The 16,665-nt window shown below is 53.3% G+C and overlaps 7 protein-coding genes across 7 annotated transcripts; 3 read left to right on the forward strand and 4 right to left on the reverse strand.

Annotated features, from left to right (window-relative positions):
* Positions 1 to 531: 531 nt before the first annotated feature.
* On the forward strand, positions 532 to 1,703 carry BO66DRAFT_71563 (uncharacterized protein). The gene is made up of 2 exons (XM_025653524.1): positions 532 to 1,007; positions 1,100 to 1,703. The coding sequence occupies exons 1-2, from the start codon at positions 596 to 598 to the stop codon at positions 1,684 to 1,686; spliced, it is 999 nt and encodes a 332-aa protein (XP_025508870.1). The 5' UTR covers positions 532 to 595; the 3' UTR covers positions 1,687 to 1,703.
* A 652-nt stretch (positions 1,704 to 2,355) lies between these two features.
* BO66DRAFT_450002 (isopenicillin N synthase family dioxygenase) lies at positions 2,356 to 3,519 on the reverse strand (the record flags this gene model as incomplete). The annotated part of the gene is made up of 3 exons (XM_025651806.1): positions 2,356 to 3,054; positions 3,132 to 3,299; positions 3,358 to 3,519. 3 exons carry the CDS (start codon positions 3,517 to 3,519, stop codon positions 2,356 to 2,358), a joined length of 1,029 nt encoding a protein of 342 aa, XP_025508871.1.
* A 1,224-nt stretch (positions 3,520 to 4,743) lies between these two features.
* Positions 4,744 to 5,757, reverse strand: BO66DRAFT_364433 (pyrroline-5-carboxylate reductase family protein; the record flags this gene model as incomplete). The annotated part of the gene is made up of 2 exons (XM_025645165.1): positions 5,152 to 5,757; positions 4,744 to 5,053 (listed from the first exon to the last, which is right to left on the reverse strand). Exons 1-2 carry the CDS (start codon positions 5,748 to 5,750, stop codon positions 4,744 to 4,746), a joined length of 909 nt encoding a protein of 302 aa, XP_025508872.1. The 5' UTR covers positions 5,751 to 5,757.
* A 440-nt stretch (positions 5,758 to 6,197) lies between these two features.
* Positions 6,198 to 7,502, forward strand: BO66DRAFT_71567 (phosphotransferase family protein). Its single transcript, XM_025653525.1, has one exon. The coding sequence runs from the start codon at positions 6,259 to 6,261 to the stop codon at positions 7,495 to 7,497; it is 1,239 nt and encodes a 412-aa protein (XP_025508873.1). The 5' UTR covers positions 6,198 to 6,258; the 3' UTR covers positions 7,498 to 7,502.
* Positions 7,503 to 7,748: 246 nt separating this feature from the next.
* On the reverse strand, positions 7,749 to 9,107 carry BO66DRAFT_287270 (acyltransferase family protein; the record flags this gene model as incomplete). Its single annotated transcript, XM_025643140.1, has 1 exon — positions 7,749 to 9,107. A coding segment is annotated over one exon (1,359 nt), but the record flags the coding sequence as incomplete, so codon positions are not given.
* A 579-nt stretch (positions 9,108 to 9,686) lies between these two features.
* Positions 9,687 to 10,819, reverse strand: BO66DRAFT_434156 (uncharacterized protein; the record flags this gene model as incomplete). The annotated part of the gene is made up of 4 exons (XM_025650762.1): positions 9,687 to 9,940; positions 10,007 to 10,241; positions 10,313 to 10,709; positions 10,800 to 10,819. 4 exons carry the CDS (start codon positions 10,817 to 10,819, stop codon positions 9,687 to 9,689), a joined length of 906 nt encoding a protein of 301 aa, XP_025508875.1.
* Positions 10,820 to 12,491: 1,672 nt separating this feature from the next.
* On the forward strand, positions 12,492 to 16,313 carry BO66DRAFT_312186 (P-loop containing nucleoside triphosphate hydrolase protein; the record flags this gene model as incomplete). The annotated part of the gene is made up of 7 exons (XM_025643352.1): positions 12,492 to 12,876; positions 12,929 to 14,005; positions 14,060 to 14,524; positions 14,590 to 14,902; positions 14,978 to 15,609; positions 15,679 to 15,905; positions 15,972 to 16,313. The coding sequence occupies 7 exons, from the start codon at positions 12,492 to 12,494 to the stop codon at positions 16,311 to 16,313; spliced, it is 3,441 nt and encodes a 1,146-aa protein (XP_025508876.1).
* Between the last annotated feature and the right edge of the window lie 352 nt (positions 16,314 to 16,665).

Here is a 16,665-nt window from a genome sequence, read left to right on the forward strand (position 1 = left end):
ATCAGGAGCTCTTTCGAACATTGAAGGTCCCCAATTCTTCATATACTGTCTCAAGCCCTAGGCTAATCTACAAGGAACAACGAGATGGTATCGTCCAGAGCATTCCCCACGCCGGTCCCGGACAGGAACTCCTGGTCATCGTCCATGATTGCCAATTCTGAAGAGTCATATCTTTCAGCACAAGACTTATCAACAATTATCGTCTTCTATACTCAACACTAGCGGCAACCACGGCCTCGGAGTTTGCAAGATGTCGAGTATCGGGGAAGGGCGGGTCCAGCATGGGGCCAAATGATGGCTTCAAGCCTACAAGATCCTTCGATATCTGGTTGCAAGACTAGTGGCGGTCATGCTTCATCCTAATCGAGACCATCGCTATCTTCCACTTCCCCTCATTACTAGACGGAACTTGTGGTATTCATTCCGATACCGCGGAGCGTGGTATGATCATTTCGTGGCCGAGGCAGGGACCTATATCCTCTGCGCCGTCTCCAGGTTGCCCAAAATTTCCATTTCCCTTCCACTGTCGGACGTGACTCCTCTTTCTTATCTGTGATTTTCCCCTGTCAACTACTTTTTTCACATTCCCTTCATAATGTTCTCTACAAGACTACCCTCTATTCCCAAGAAACTTGGGTCTCGCTTTATGACGTCCTCTACTGAGACCATTACGTCTTCTTCGTCCCCTTTGCCAGTCATCTATAACGATGCCTACCGCGACTTCAAGCCTGTGCAGACAAAGATGCCTTCGCGCAAGTCGCAGTGGAAGACGACCGAGGCTGCTTCTCTTAGCCGCCAGAGCTTCCTCGATGTTCTCTTGGGCAACACCCCGCTCATCTCCGAACGTGGCTTTGTCTCGCAAGAAACATCGGAGCGCTTCGAGGCCGTCTTGACAGAGAAAATGATTCCCTACTCACACATCGCTGGTCCTGAGGTTCAGAAAGTCGGTCTGGCTCAGTTTGAATTCCAGGCGCAATCAGCGGAGGACTTCCAACACCGATCTGATGGTATGTAGCAGGTGGTGTCGACCTCCTCCCCCTTTAGGTGATTCTGGACATGAAGTGAGACATGCTAATCTATGTTCGATCCCGTCCCTTAGAGAAAGCACGCTACTTCGCCGAAGTGCAGAAGATTTCGGGTCTTCACGAGGAGCTAGCCAGCCAGACAGGCCTCAATTTGTGGCAGAAAGTGTTCAACGCGATTGCCTCCCTCCTGCCCGACTACGATGTGATGGTGGCGCAGGAAGGCCCCGGCCGGCGATACTTTGCGGGGATCTACCGGGCCATCAACGAGTCCACCCCGGTGCATTGCGATTGGTCTCCGTACGACTCGTTGACGGAGGACTGGATCATCAACCGGATCTCACATCAGGCGGTGTTCAACCTCTATCTGACCCCGGTGCACGGCGGGCACACAGTGATCCATGACCAACCTTGGACGGAGCAGGCGCTGGCCTTCCGCGACCCCAACTCGTATGGATATCATGCGAACGTGGTAGCGGGGACAAAGCACGCGATAATCCAGCCAGAGGTCGGCCAGCTGTGCATCTTCAACACCCGCAACATGCACCAAGTCTTCCCGGTGACCCAGGGCTCCAACCGACCGCGTCTGGCGTTCAGTAGTTTCATGGGGCTATTACCCGCGGTCAATGCGCAGGAGAAGCCCACATTGATTTTCTGGTCGTGATGAAGTCGCGATAAGATAGCTAGCATGGCTTTTTGTTTTATTTTTGGCTTGTATCCTTTTTGGGAATGAGATTGCCGTGCCGACATGCCGCTTATCAGGATTATCGGTATGTAATGTAATGTAACGTATCGTATCTACTAGATCAATCGGTACGGGACCAATACGACACTACTCAATAGCGGCCGACGGCTCGACCCCCGGCCGTTTGACTAACGCCCAACCCTAACTAGCGTGTATGCGTGCGTGCGTGCGTGGCTTCCGCGGTCTGATTAGGTCTGATGAGTTTCTGCAGGAAGTGCGGCTCAGTCCGACCAGTCCTCCGCAAAAGGGGTCATTTTCCTCGGAAAACAGTCCAGATCAAGCCCTGGTAGCGATTGCTTATCGGTTCTCGACCGCGCCGTAATGACACGAGGTCTTTTCAATCCAGGCCCAGCCAGAGGTCCATCATAACGTGCTAGGAAACATTCTCGACAGATCACTTGATGGTGCATTTTTGAGGGTAGCATTGGATGGCACGGGCTGCCCTCCCCGTGCGAGTGACTGGGAAAGACCACTGTACTGTACTAGTTGTCCCAGCGAGGAATAGACAATCAGGCGGTTCAATCACAATTTTTAAGGTACCGAAAAGATCGATCTATCTTGTGCACGCACGCTAATCTAGCCAATAATCTACAGTTTGGTCTGCTTCTCCCCGGCACTCTCGTAACTCCCGTATGTTGTCGCCGACCGCTGCAGGACGAATTCGCCCGCCGTGAGGTCGGAGTAAATCGCCTGCGCCCCTGGCTTCAGTAACTCCGGCATAGACCCCACGCTTGCATCGCGGTTGGGTTTGGTGAAGTACGCGACCGAGTACCTTCCGGGAAGGAACTCGGACTGATTCTGCAAATCGCGCTGGGAGACGTGCACGCGGTGTCGCGTCGAGCGCAGCTCCCCGTTCGACCAGCGCTGGAAGCAATCTCCGATGTTGACGATCATCTCATACCTCTCCGACTCGATGGGATGAAAGGTGCCGACGGAAGTGTGGTCTTCCACCTCGAGCCCACCCACCGAGTCCTGGAATAGGAGGGTGATGGTGCCGAAGTCGGTGTGCTCTGAGATGCGTGTCTTGGTGCCGTCCTGGAGCTGTCGCGCTTCGATGGGCGGGTAGTGGGTGAGGCGAAGCTCGTTCTGGCGTTTGTAATGGAGGCGGTCGAACGCAGTGGGTGGCAGCCCCAGCCCCAGGGCCACTGCGCTGAGGATACGTTGCTGGCAGGCAAATCCAGCCTCGAAGTAAGACTCCATGAAGGCCCGGAAGCCGGGGAGATCGGACTCGGGGAGCCAGATATTGTTGTAGAGCTCGTCGTCGGCGGCGCCTTGATCGAAACATTCCTGATCGTATACCAAAAGTCAAAGGATGCGAATGGGGAGGGCACACATCTTGAGGAGAAGACCAAGGCTCGACTCACCTTCATGTCGATCAACGGGGGAAGAACTTTCCCACCTTTCTTGCCCAGATTGCCGTGCACTGAAGTGTTCTCCATCCCCACCGCGCTATAACCTCGATTCGGCGTCGGGGTCGGCGGGTGCGGAGCTCTCGCTTTGACTTCGTCAGGCAGGGCAAAGAACCGCTTGCTCTTTATAATCTGTCAGTTGGGTCTTGTCTCCCGCACGGAGAAGAGAAGACATACAGACCCAAGCAAATAACTCGTCAATCATCTCTGGCGCAATGCCGTGGTTGGTAAGCTTCAGAAATCCCTGTCGTTCAAGGGCATTCTTGATGGCCTCCCCGACCTTTTTCTGATCCTCGAGGGTGCCAATTTGCATGACCCCCAGGTCAATAGTTTCGAATGCCATGATGATACGGTTTTGATGAGTTCGTAGATGAAATGCAGTTCGATGGTAGGATAGGAATGAAGCATGCAACGAGAGCCCCCTGCATACTCCGACAGTAGCACCAGTAATAGTAGTATATATCTAGGATGGTAAAATCCTTACCACACAGATTCGGTAACCCCAACTCGGAACACCTTGTACTGTGGTTATGGGCTGTTAAGCCTCGGCCCACCTGAAACCATACTCCCGGTATCATGCGATATTCTTCAATGGCACGATAAAGATGTGCTTCGAGTTCTATCCTCAAAGGATTGGAGTCGGGGTCCCCTCTCTGTTGCAGTGTATTGACTTAGGGTTGGAGGGGATGCATGTTACCCCTCACCCGATATCTCTTATCATCGATACGAATTACGCTGCCATACAGAGGATGCTCGTAATACAGGAGTGAAACCACGCTAAATTAAGCTCGTGGGGGCTGAAAAAAATCGACGACTGGCAATAGCCGATTTCGGCGCATCGAGAAGGTGATTGTCAGCAGGGTTGCTAACGAATTTCCGATTGGAATCTGACATTGAGGCTGGTGAACCGAAGATCTCCTGCCCCCCGACGGAGGTCCGATCGTCCTGAAACTTTTAATCGCTCCATTCCGTAGATGTGACCCTCTTTTCTTCAGACGCAGCGGCCATTCTTGGCTTGGCGAAAATGCTTAGTCTCTTTCCCAACCAGGTTAGTCTGATCAAGGGTGTAAATTAAAATATACGCATCCGTGCATGCCATGTGCTCGTAGATACTCGACTTCAAAAATGGGGACATGCAATTGACGGTCAACAGGACAGTAGTATACACTCTGAGAACTAGAAGAGAAATGCAATATAGTTTCCAAAATCGGCTCTATAATATCACTCTAGATAGATCCAAACTTTGACATAATGCGTAGAGAATTTGTGTTTAGACGGCAGGCCTGCCGCGTCAGAAATATATATATATTTACTACTTGGCGTCAGTCCGACATGAGATCCCGCGATCATAACGTTCGCCGTACTACTACTACTACAACAATAATAATTCGAGAAAGAATTTCGAGAGAATTAAAGAAATGAGGGACTGATCGAAAAGCACTATCATAAAACTTCCCAGCGGGGCAATGCAATTAAAGCAGACTATGTACAATCGATACAGCTAGATCAACTATTCTCATGATGACAGGAAACATGGAAGCCTTTCCATGTTCCCGTAGATAAAATATTACGAGCCTCCTTTGACCTTCTGCCCCATAGACCGATTGGCAGTCAGACTGGCCGTGATCGCTTCCTTCACCCCTCGATGCCACCCGTGGGCATCCAGGACGTCCATCGCCTTCTCCGTACTACCCCCGGGAACACAGACATCGTTCTTCAACTGTGCCAGTGAGACGCCGGGGATTTCACGCGCGAATGCTCCGGATCCAATACAAGACTGCGTGATTAGATCCCGGGCGAGAGACTCGGGAAGTCCGAGGGACATGCCAGTCGCGACCATACTATCCATAAGACGGTAGAAGTAGGCGGGAGCGGATCTGGTACGAGTTGTCGGATTAGCAAGACTGTCTTCCACGGAAAAGTTTGAGGTGCGCCACTATGACCCAAAGAAGGGATGAGGAGGAGGGTAACTCACCCTGAAATGGCAGCCACCACATTTAACTGGTCTTCATGGGCCAGTGTGACGACGCTCGGCGAGATTGCCTCGAACATGCGGGTGAGAGTATCCAGCTGGCAGGGAGTGACTAGTGACGAGGGGAAGAGTCCGGTCGCCCCCTGGCAAACCATAACCGGGGTGTTGGGCATCGAGCGGACGATAGGCGTGCCTGTGGGAAGCCATCCTTGCAGCTGTGCGATGGTGATGCCTGGACAGAGGGTGATCACGACAGGGGGAGTGCGACTAGCTTGAATATGGGGGTAGATATCGGCACAGACCAGCTGGACATGCTGAGGCTTAGTGACGATGAAGAGAAAATGGCCTTCCTCGTCATCAGTCGTCTCCCCCTGCCAGAGCGCTGGATCCCCGTTGTCGAGAGTTATCGCAAGCCCAGGAAATTCCTCACGCAGACAGTGAGCGTGTTGCTCACGTCGGACCGTCAGAGTGATCTTGCTGGGGTCTAGGTTCAAAGGCGAGGCTATAAGACCAGTGGCGATACCTTTGCCCAAGACCCCGCACCCGGCAATAGTGATGCGAGGAGAAGAGTAACCAGAGTTACGAGAAATCTTGTGAATCATGATGAGCACAAAGTTAGCTGACTTGAAGGGTGAGCCATCATGACCAGCGCGTCGAGGTGGTAGGATATAACCAGAAAGACGATGGATCACGTGATTTGAATGAGGAGGAAAGAGTCGAGTATGCCTGCCTGCTTGCCAAGGCCCGTAGACAGCCTGTCACCCAAAGGAGTTAAGTCTATGATAACGTATCCACTAGCTAAAATTCGCCTAGTCTAGTCGAGGAAGCAGGAAGGTATCATTGGGGTTGTGGATGGTGCCACGGGGGGTGACAGCGAGTGTAACCGTGCGGGAAGAGCCGTCGTCGACCGCCAGCTCGAGCCCTATCTTTATCGCCACTAGTAGTTATCAGCCGCTCGCTCCCCCCCGACATCGGCTCCCTCGCAATCAAGGGTGCCAATTCGAGATAAATACATCATCTTTTTTGGTTTCGAGCAGTAACAGTAGTAGTCTACTACCAAATACAACCTGAATCCTTCCAAGCCTCCGCTTCTACCAATCGCCCGTCGCCATGGGAGTTGCCACCGAGAACAATCTCCCGCAACCCTTTGCGGAGGAGACGATTCTCGCTCTGCTGGACTCGATCGGTCTCAGCCGTCCTGTCGCAATCAAGCCCCTGAAAGTGACCGCTGCTTTCCACATCATCTACGTCTTGACCTACCCCCGAGCAATCATTGCGCAACTCTTGCGATCGGACAGGCCCCTCCCCTTAAGTGGGGAAGAAGAGGAGGTGGACTTGATCCTGCGCATCTCCGGGGATCATGTGCCGCGCATCAAGACGGAGAATGAGACCGCGATTCTGACGTGGCTGCGCGAGCACACCTCCATCCCTGTCCCCGAAGTTGTTGCCTTCGATGTGACCAGTGCCAACCCCTTAGGTTGCGAGTATCTGATTTGCAACCGGTGCCCGGGCCAAGCCATCTCCGACATCTACTCAACTCTAAGCGAGGCTCAACTCGACTCGATTCTGTTGCAGCTGATGAAAATCCTTCTCGAGCTCCATCAACACCAGTTCCCACGAATCGGAGGGCTGGCCTTCGACGAGCAGCAGCAGCAGCAGCAGCAGCAGCAGCAGCAGCAGCGGAGCGTCACCGTCGGCCCCATGCTGGACGAGCATTTCTGGTTCACCAGTGACATCCCGCGCTACTTCTCCAAAGAGGAGACCTTTACGACCCTCAACTTCCGCGGGCCCTTCGACAGCTTCGCCGATTACGTCTCTGCCGCCGTGCGATCTTACCTGCACGTGGCCGACATCCATCCCTCGCTGCAGCGCCCCCTGGGCCCGTTCCGCTCACGTATCGCCGCCTTCCTCAATCGCCTCCCCGCGCTCGCCGGGGACACACCCACAGAGTGCAACTTCTACCTCGCGCACAAGGACCTCCACTTTGCCAATATCCTCTACGACCCGGCCGCCGACCGCATCACCGCGATCTTGGACTGGGAATTCGCCGGCACCGTCCCCTATCCGCAGTGGGATCCGGTACGCGCCTTCCTGTGGAACGCGCAGCCCGGCCAGGGGTCGTTTGACGAAAAGTACCGGCTGCGCGATCGGTTCTGGCAGCTCTGTCGCGAGCACGGGGCCGCGGTGTTGGCGGAGACGGAGTGGCGGGACCAGCGGCTGGAGAGTATGCATCTCGTGCGGAATGCCTTGCGGGGGATCACAACCAATGTACCGCGGGGGCTGCACCCCGAGGCTGTAGAACGATGGTTCGGTGATCTGGAGAAGGGGCTGGCTTACTTCCAGCTGTAGACGGAGGAGAGAAGGGATTGGGGGGGGGGAAGTCAAGAATTACTGGGCTTAGTTGTCGTCTGATGAACAAGTAGGGACGGATGATCATATCGCTGGTTCTATGAATATTTCAGTCAACGGGGGACCCAGTACTCCTGCTGCTTGAAGGGAAGGCTCCAGCACAGACGGGTGTATTCGTGGTAGGCTGCGTATATATCTTTACTTGATGAAAGCTACAGTGCCATCTATCAGGTTGACTCCACCAATTTCCCTTCCAACCACTTTCCAATCCGCACACAGTTATCATCCACCGCCACTGCAAACCGATCGGCCACCCAGAACACCACGAACAGCAACACGGACCACGCCAGAAAGAATCCCATTAGATACGGGCCCGTTGCCTCGTGGCCCGTGATCCGCCACATCAGGGGGAATAGCCGATAGCCCAAGCCATGCATCAATGGCCCATGGACGATGTAGATCGAATAACTGATCCAGCCCAGATACTGCACGAGCCGGACGTCGAACACTCGCGAAAGGCGACTCTCTTTGGCGCTGTGGGAGATCACCCCGACGAGGATAATGGCCCCCAACGAGGGGAAGACGCGGTAGAAGCGCACGTCCCACGAGGGAAGGATCTTGGCTAGGGTTATGTAGCCCGGGGTGCGGTGAATGCACTTGTCTGGGGCGGATAGGAAATACAGGGAGATCAAGACGAGCACCGCTCTGAGGCAGAGGATGAGCAGCCCCGTGTTGTTGGCGGGAATGATGGTTTCGGGGGCCCGGGCAGCGTCCCAGCGGAGGGAGGTTTCGGCCAGCAAGCTGCCGGCCAAAAATAGGACCATCACCCACCGAACATGACCGTAGCAGTAGGCAATCAGACCGATAACACTGGCCACGCGGTACCGGTAGCGGAGCCGCACCAGCACCAGGAGAATGAGGAACAGCAGGAGCGAGGCCCGGAACTCCATCGGGATGGTCCACAGATGCACGTCGTACTCGGGATAGGTCTCCTCCCAGGCAAAGATGTTGGTCATGTTCCACATCATGGACGCCCAGTGGGCGGTCTGCGCCCCGAAAGTGGGCAGCCGGGCTTGGTGGTACTCGTTTTCGGCGGTAATGATGGTTTCATCCATTGCAACCTGGGCGGGATAGTCCCAGGCCCCTGTCTGAATCAAGACCATGGTGATCAGCGTAGCGAGGGTCGTGGGCAGGAAGAGGCGGAACCCGCGGCGGAAGGTCGAGGAGCTCAGACTGGGGAAGACAGCCTCCAATTTGCTGGCTCGCACCAGCTGCCAGGATCGGTAGGATAGCACGAAGCCCGAGAGCACGAAGAAGATACAGACCGGGGCGGACCCGGAATAGACAAGCCGAATGATTGGCAGCTGGTGGAGGCGCAGATTGTGCTCGATGGGCTCGTTGTTGTGGGCGCAATGAGGTTCACGATGAGCCTCCTCGGGGGTAAGCCCGTAGCCGTAATTGACGAAGTTGTGAAAGGCCGAGATGATATGGTAGTTGACCACGCAGAGCGCAGCTATTCCGCGGAGCCCGTCAAGAGGGGAGGTGCGGCGCAGGGATGGTCGTTCAGCATTGTCTCGCCATAAACTGGTGATGAAGTATGGCAGTAGCGCCGTGAAAACGAGAGTGAGGCAGTTGGGAAGCTTCTTGCGGGCTTTTTGCAGCCATGCCTCATAGACATGGGGCTTTTGTTTCTCGGCATCATGTTCACCATCGACATACTCGTCCAGCTCTAGTGAGGCCGTGCGGTGGGAGAGAAGCGGCTCCATTAGGTATGAACCGGGAGAGAAAGAGAAAAAGAAAAAAAAAAAAAAAAAAAAAGCTCGACACGAAGAATCAACCCGGGGCACAGAGACCACTCAAAAGTCATCCAAACGTTTGCTCTTCATTTTTGTATTCCGACGGTGCAGTAGTTACAACACAACAGGCATGACAGATGATGGAATGGCCCTGCAAGACCAGAGCTGCAGGACAGGGTTCACAAATCAGGTTAGAGCGGGGAAATTAAAGCTGGAAACTCCGAGTTCTCATTACACAAGCCAGTGTGTCAAGCGTTTGGCTTGCAGCGATGATCTTGCGATCTGGCCAGAAGTAGGGCTAATTTAGCGCAGGATTGAAGAGAGAAACGGAGGATCGAGGCTGATCCTTCCAATACCTCGTAAAACACTAGCCGTATTATTCTTCCCCTCCAACTAAAAAAATGTCCCGATAGCAATCAAGCCAAAGATGCTCGCCGCGGCAACAAATGACAGTCCGACCATCGACATCGACTCATCCAATTGTGCCCCAAAAAGGCAGGTATACGACATCGCCGGCGCCGCGATGGCATCGAATACCGCCTCGAGCATGTTATCCGGCAGCAAGACTCCGTCGGACCCCATCAACCGCGCGATAACGCCCCCGACTGCACCGCCGAAGCCGATACCTAGTCCATACAGCACGACTCCTAATTGCATTCGTAAGATTGGTGGATTAAGACCTCCTGGCATCGAAGAACGAGGCGATAACATACCTGTGTACACTATCATGAGTGAGCGTGGTGCTGATAACAGAACCGCCCCTATAGCCATGCACACTGCACTGCCTCGCATCGTCCACAGGTCAAGCTGATAGGGGCCAGAGAGAGGTGCCGCATCGGCCGAGTGCGTCGGGGATTGCCGTCGCAAGAAGAGGGGTCGAATGCAATGCATGAGGATGGCGAGTCCCATCAGGCTGACGACAGCTTTGAAGCAGAGGAGGAACCCGGTCTAGAGCACCGGGGATGGTCAGTATCATTGCTCCGGTCCACGGAGTGCAATCTTCGCGAGGAGTTACCAACCTCGGCCATAGTCCCTTGATAACGGCGAGACACGCTCGGAAGGAGAAGGGAAAATGGGTAACGTCCGATGCGGGATATGAGGCATGTCGCAACGAGCCAGGAGACCCGCAGGTCAGACCGCGAGGGAAACTCGGGCTTCCTTAGTTGTTTCAGGCAAGAAGTCGCCCAGGTGGTCAATTCGTGCTGTTCTGTATGTTGGTCGGCAGTACGCTGGCGTGGGTTCAGCGGCCGTTCATCGGAGGGTATCAGAAAGGCTAGTGGGAGAGTGACGATAGGGAGGACGAGACTCAGTAGTAGCGACACGTAGACACCATAGCTCAAGGCAAAGGAGGCTATTGCGGAGCCAGCAAATTCGGCGGCTAACAGGGTGGTGGTGATATGAAATGTATACGAGTGGCTGGGAATAGTCCATGACAATTCACGTTAGTGTTCGATGCTCAATTCTTTTGAGTTTGGTTCTGGCTTTCAAAGAAGGTGGTAACGGTACCGGTCGGATGAAGCTGTCATGTCACTAAGCAAAGACAACATTAGGGCTATTGTGGTTCGCGAATCGCCGCCGAACAGTCGAAATAATGAGGAGCACCACGTCCAGGCTAAAGGCAGTTCTGACCATCCTGTATCACGTCTGTGAGCTAATTCATGCCTCAAAATCCTCACCCTAAAGAGCCGGTTAGGGCATATCCATACCCACGAAGAGGATCCAGCCTTCTGCCAAAATTGTACCCCCCCAATTCAACACAAGGATGAAGCGACGAGAGAAACGTTTCCGAATGTATGTTAAAATAAGAAGGTATAGTATATCTAAATGGAGAAAGACGAAGAGTCAGTACCGTAGCTTCGATAGGTAGAAGAAGAAAAGAACATGATGATGAAAAGTACGAAGTGGAGATCATCTACCGGGGACACAGTCAAAGGCAACCTGCCATCCTTGGATATAAGAGGCATAGGGAAGGATCGCTCCCTGTGGAAGGCCATGAGCAGACTGATATCGATGTTGAGAGTTCGCAGTGATTATAGACTCATAAAGCCGGAGATGGGATAGGAGCTGAATCGAAGCACACAGTTGCCGTAAAAACACTATCGAGAAACAGAGAAATGGTCTTTGAGATTTGGAGCTGGGTCGGGAGTTGGAGGAAGCCGGCGCAGATAGCAATGGCAATGTCTCATCGGAGCCCTTACTTCGCGCACAATCATTCGAAATAAACCAAAGATTGATGGCAGACGACTCAGGTAACGATATCCATGCCATCTCGGAAGATAGGGGAGGATGATAGAGGTCAGATCAACACTGGGGTTCCTAGAGTGTAAGGTATCTTTCATAAGAACTTTCTAAATGAACGTAACCGGCTGGATTGGACCGAAAATGCCCAAGGGACTTCTGCCCTCTGACGGGTGATATTCAAGTGTTCACTCCGGAGCTAAGAGCAACATGCTCGATATCCCGGACATTCCGGGTGACCAATTTACTCGGTGATAAGAGCCTGAGCAGGCGGAAACTTTGCAGGAGCGCGGACCAAAAATCAGGGGAGGGGCTGGTGCGCATGAAGCCGGTAGGAAGTCTGACCAGGCTGGTAAATTATAGCAGCATGCGGGCCCAGACGATTGGATTGCCCTAGTTATCCCGGGCTAGCTTCCCCTCCTCTGGTCATTGCTCATCAGCAACTCCAATTCCCAAGCTGAGCTCTTTCCCCCTCACTTCCATTCACTATCGATCTCTCTCGCGGCATTGAAAACCAAGCATTCATTCTACTTCGACAACTCAATATGCAGTCGTGGGTGCTATTATCGCGTATCAGGCGCTTACTGAATCGCTGGATTTCTTCCCAACAGCCCCAGTACGAGCAGGTGGAAGCGATTGATTTAGAAGAGCTTCATGCTGATGGTTCCCGCGTGGATGTGGCACGACACGAGTATGGCATCTTGCAGGACTGGCTCACCTCTTTGATGCGCTCGATTCAATCAGCCGACTACTTGGAGCAAGCTTGGTTGCCAGGCAGCTCGAAAGATGCTCATTACTATGTCCCACTGGCAGGACTGGCACGCAAATCCCAGTGGCTAAAGACAATTACAAGCAAGGAGTTTCTCTGTCCTCTATTGGCTTCAGCTGGACTGGAGGTATGATCCCACAGAAGCATTGTGACCCCAGGTAACAGTGCATTGACCAATTGGCATTGACTAGATGCTTGCCTCGCTCTTGACGCTTCTCCTCCCGTTATTCCTACGACGAGTTCTGCAGGATCCCACTCATATCGGGAACTTTGTGGCTCTTTTTCTAGCTAGTGCGGTGGCTACGCTGGCTGGACGTGCCAAAGATCAGATCTGCCGAGTCCTATCTGTTCGAGCTTCATCTGTTCTCTCTATGGCTATATTCCAAAAGAGTGTTCGTTTTTCGAACCTGGCGCATCTCCGGAGTCCCGTGGGAAAGGTCTTGGGCAGCTCCACAACCGATATGATGCTAGTCCGAAACTATGTGCTCAAGGTTCATGATATTTGGAGTAGTCCTTTGCAGTTGCTGCTTATCGCGTTTATGATCGTTCGCCTGCTTGGTATATCTGGGGTCGTGGGTAAGGATGGAGCCTCGCTGCGTGACCGAAACCAGTTATTAACTTGCATCAGGTTATGTGGCAATGTCACTCCTTCTTTTTTCCCAGACTCGGGCGAACGCTGCGGTGGGTGTAGCAGTCGAAGACTACCTGCGCATCGATGAGGTGCGCATCAATCATCTCAACTCCGCCTTCCAAAAGATCCGCGGTATCAAATCGTTGGGATTGGAGCCTATGTTTCTCAAGGAGATACGATCAGCCCGGGAGATGCAATTGGAAGCCCTGTGGCGTCGCCTGCGCGTCGTCTTCTGCTTTTTTATCTCCATAAACCAGATGATTCCTGCAGTCACCGCCATGGTTTCCTTGACAAGCTACTGGTATACTGGCCATGAGTTGGTGCCAGAGGTGGTATTCCCTGCCTTGACATTATTCGAAATGACATTCTCGCCAGCCTCCAAATTCTCCCTCTCGGTAACCCGTCAGTTCTCTATTCTCCCGTGTGTCCGACGCATTCTCCATATCCTGCACCAAACGGAACATCGGCCTGCCAGTCACGAACCAGGAGAAGCCCCCCAGTCGAGCGATGCCAGCGCCGGCAATATGATCCATTTCCATGATGCGAAAGTATCCTATCCGAACGCAGATGACAGTGCGACTAGCTTTGTTCTAGGACCGATCACCATGGGTATACCGGCCAATAAATTGACAATCATACACGGAGCCAGTGGAAGTGGTAAGTCCACGGTGCTTGCGGCCATTGGCGGGCAAGCCGAGGTCATTGAGGGTCAACTCCTACGAAATCCGGCAACGATGGCCCTATGCACTCAAGACCCCTGGATCATGTTAGGTACTGTTCGTGATAATATCACGTTTCTGCGGTCTTACGAGCCTGTGCGGTATCGTCAAGTCGTCCGCCTCTGCTGCCTCGAGTCAGACATTGCCTCGTTTCCGGGCGGCGACCTCGCAATAGTAGGGGAGAGTGGCGCTAACCTCAGTGGTGGACAGAAGGCCAGAATCTCTCTGGCACGAGCTGTCTACAGCGAGGCAGATCTTCTACTTTTGGATGATTGTCTGGCTGCAGTTGATCCCCGGGTGGCGCGCAAGCTGTTTCATGAGTGCATCCTCAAGCTGCCGCAGACCGTTATTTTAGGTAATGTTACATCTGCATTAGAAAGACGTCGAATACTAAGTAAGCTCGTGATAGTTACACATCAGGCCGAGTTCATCCGATATTGCGACCATGTTGTTTCTTTAGCCAACGGCATGGTTGCGGAGGCAGGAAGCCCCGAGGAGTTACGAAAATCCCCACATGGCATTATTGGGTCAATCCTTGTCGGTGAGACAGGGACTTATAGCAAGGACCTGGATGGAGTTATGAGCATGGAATCAACGTCCAAGCCAGATTCTGCTGATTCCAAGCAGATCACTTTGGTGGAGGAGGAGCGTGCCCGTGGTAAGGTTGACACTGAATTATATCGATTCTACTTTGAATGTGCTGGAGGCCCTCGGTTCATAATGCTGCTCTCCCTCATGCTCTTTCTCACCGTCGCTGTTCGAATTGTCAACAGTTTCTGGTTACCATGGTGGATGGGAAATGTGCTATCTGTCTCGACACCTACTTATCTTACAGGATATGCTCTAGTCGTCATGCTACAGGCCGTCTTCATTGGTATGTTTTGCTTCATACAACTGACGGACCAAATTCGGTACTGACGATGACAATCACGCCTGTAGCCTCAGTTGGGGTGATTCTTGTATTGGGAACGATGAAGGCTAGCCGGAGTATCCATGAGGGCGTTGTCACCCGTCTCTTCCGCGCACCATTGGACTTCTTCAGTGGACAGCCTCTAGGTCGCGTCTTGAACCGGCTATCGGTAGATATCGATGGAATCGACTTTCGACTCATCAATGCGGGCGATTTGTTGCTCATGGCTGCAACATCGCTGTTTGCGGCGGTCATTGTGCTTGTCTGGAGCTCCCCCTACCTTCTGCTGGCCTTCGGACCGATATTCTACTTCCAATACCGTATTCAATCTCTCTATCGAGTGTAAGTGATGCGTTACCTGCCAAACGTCGTGAACTGCAGTTTGACAAGGACTGATGAATAACTCCTGTACGCCAGGTCTGCCCGCGAACTCCGACGCGTTTGTTCTATCCTAGACTCCCCCGTCCTCTCCGTTATCACGGAGAGTATGGCTTCGATGCCGACGATTCAGACGTATGATGCACGAGAGCTGTTTGAAGAACGTCACCGTGTAGCCCTTGGTCGTGCCATTGTCGGAATTACCGTCCGCTATGCATTGGAAACATGGATTACACTGCGGATCGAGATGCTTTCAGTGGCCCTGCTGGGGTGTGCGGGTTTGCTCGGGGTCTTCGGTGTGCTCGACTCGTTACAGATGGGGCTCATCTTCACCCTCAGCATTTCACTGTCGAAGCATATGCACCAGTTTCTGTGGTCTTTGATCAATGTCGAGGTCGAGATGAACTCCACGGAACGACTGCGCCACTACATGACTCGGATCCCGGTGGAAGATGATCACCGCGTGCAGCCGACGAGCCCAACCTGGATGGGGGATACTCCGGACGGGGCGCATCCTTACATTGTAATCAAGTCTCCCGACTCCGAGTCCGAAGGTGAGATCATCTTCTCCAATGTCACCGTCCAATATCCGCGCAGCCACAGCCCATCCCTCCGCGATTTCTCGATGTGCATCCGAGCGGGCGAGAAAGTGGGGATCATCGGACATAGTGGTGAGTGTATCGCAACCCCCTCTTTCCCCATCGCCAGCTCTCGTATCTAACACCCACATCCTTGCCTAGGCTCGGGCAAATCGACTATATTGGCGGCTTTGTCAGCCCTCGCCCCGGTGGTGCACGGTCGGATCACCATCCGTGGGACTCCGATCAACGACCTCCCTCTCACCACCCTCCGAAGCATGGTGCACGTCCTCCCGCAAGACTCGGTCCTGTTCCCCGGCTCGGTGCGTCAGAACCTCGATCCGCAGAGCTCTCACTCTGATGGCACCTTACTCCATGCGCTTTCCGTCGTGGGGGCATTCCACGCCTTTGACCTCCGACGGAGCGGCCCACTGTCCGAGGATGGGGGAGCGCAGGCCGATCCTACACCCCACCGCACAAACAGCAGCGCTCTGCTGGACACCGTGATTGCACCCGGGGGCACGAATCTTTCGGCTGGACAGGCGCAGCTGATCTGTTTGGCCCGCGCTCTGCTGGCCAACCCTCGCATCCTCGTCCTGGACGAGGCGACCTCGAGCGTGGACTTGCAGACGGAGAACCATATTCAGCAGGTCTTACAGGAGCACTTCCGTGATAGTATCATTTTGTGTGTGGCGCACCGTCCGACGAGCGTGGCGTGGATGGATCGAGTGATCGTCATGGCAGACGGCATGTGTGTCCGCGAAGAAGGCCGTGCGGGTATTCGTGCGGATGTTTGAGACATGTCTCCAAATTACTAGGGCGCTATTCGGGTTGACGAACTTGTTTTGGTGAAGTTGTTGTGGTGAAGGAATAAAAGGCTCGCCACAATTGACTGTAAGGGTGGGTGTGGCAACTTCGAACTTGATTGAAAGTGGAAAGCAGTTTTATCCTACAAATCCAGACATTCAAGCGTAAATCACCCAAGGCGTTCAGGTAAAGAAGAGGGAAAGTGTATGATATACATCCTTTAGCCAAGAGAAGGCTCTCTTTGTCTTATAGTATACTTCCTAAGTAGACCACTGTGCATTCTCGACAAGGTTGCAGTTTTGGTCTTTTCATCACGGTGGTTACTACAGGCTCACAAGAAAG

Source organism: Aspergillus aculeatinus, assembly GCF_003184765.1.
Source record: "Aspergillus aculeatinus CBS 121060 unplaced genomic scaffold BO66scaffold_2, whole genome shotgun sequence".
Lineage (NCBI taxonomy): Eukaryota > Fungi > Ascomycota > Eurotiomycetes > Eurotiales > Aspergillaceae > Aspergillus > Aspergillus aculeatinus.

Excerpts from the sequence above, each read along its gene's own strand:
- BO66DRAFT_71563 (XM_025653524.1), top strand. The coding sequence starts at position 596 with ATGTTCTCTACAAGACTACCCTCTATTCCCAAGAAACTTGGGTCTCGC. Across the intron at positions 1,008-1,099 it reads CTTCCAACACCGATCTGATG|AGAAAGCACGCTACTTCGCC; the intron begins GTATGTAGCAGG and ends CCCGTCCCTTAG.
- BO66DRAFT_71567 (XM_025653525.1), top strand. The coding sequence starts at position 6,259 with ATGGGAGTTGCCACCGAGAACAATCTCCCGCAACCCTTTGCGGAGGAG.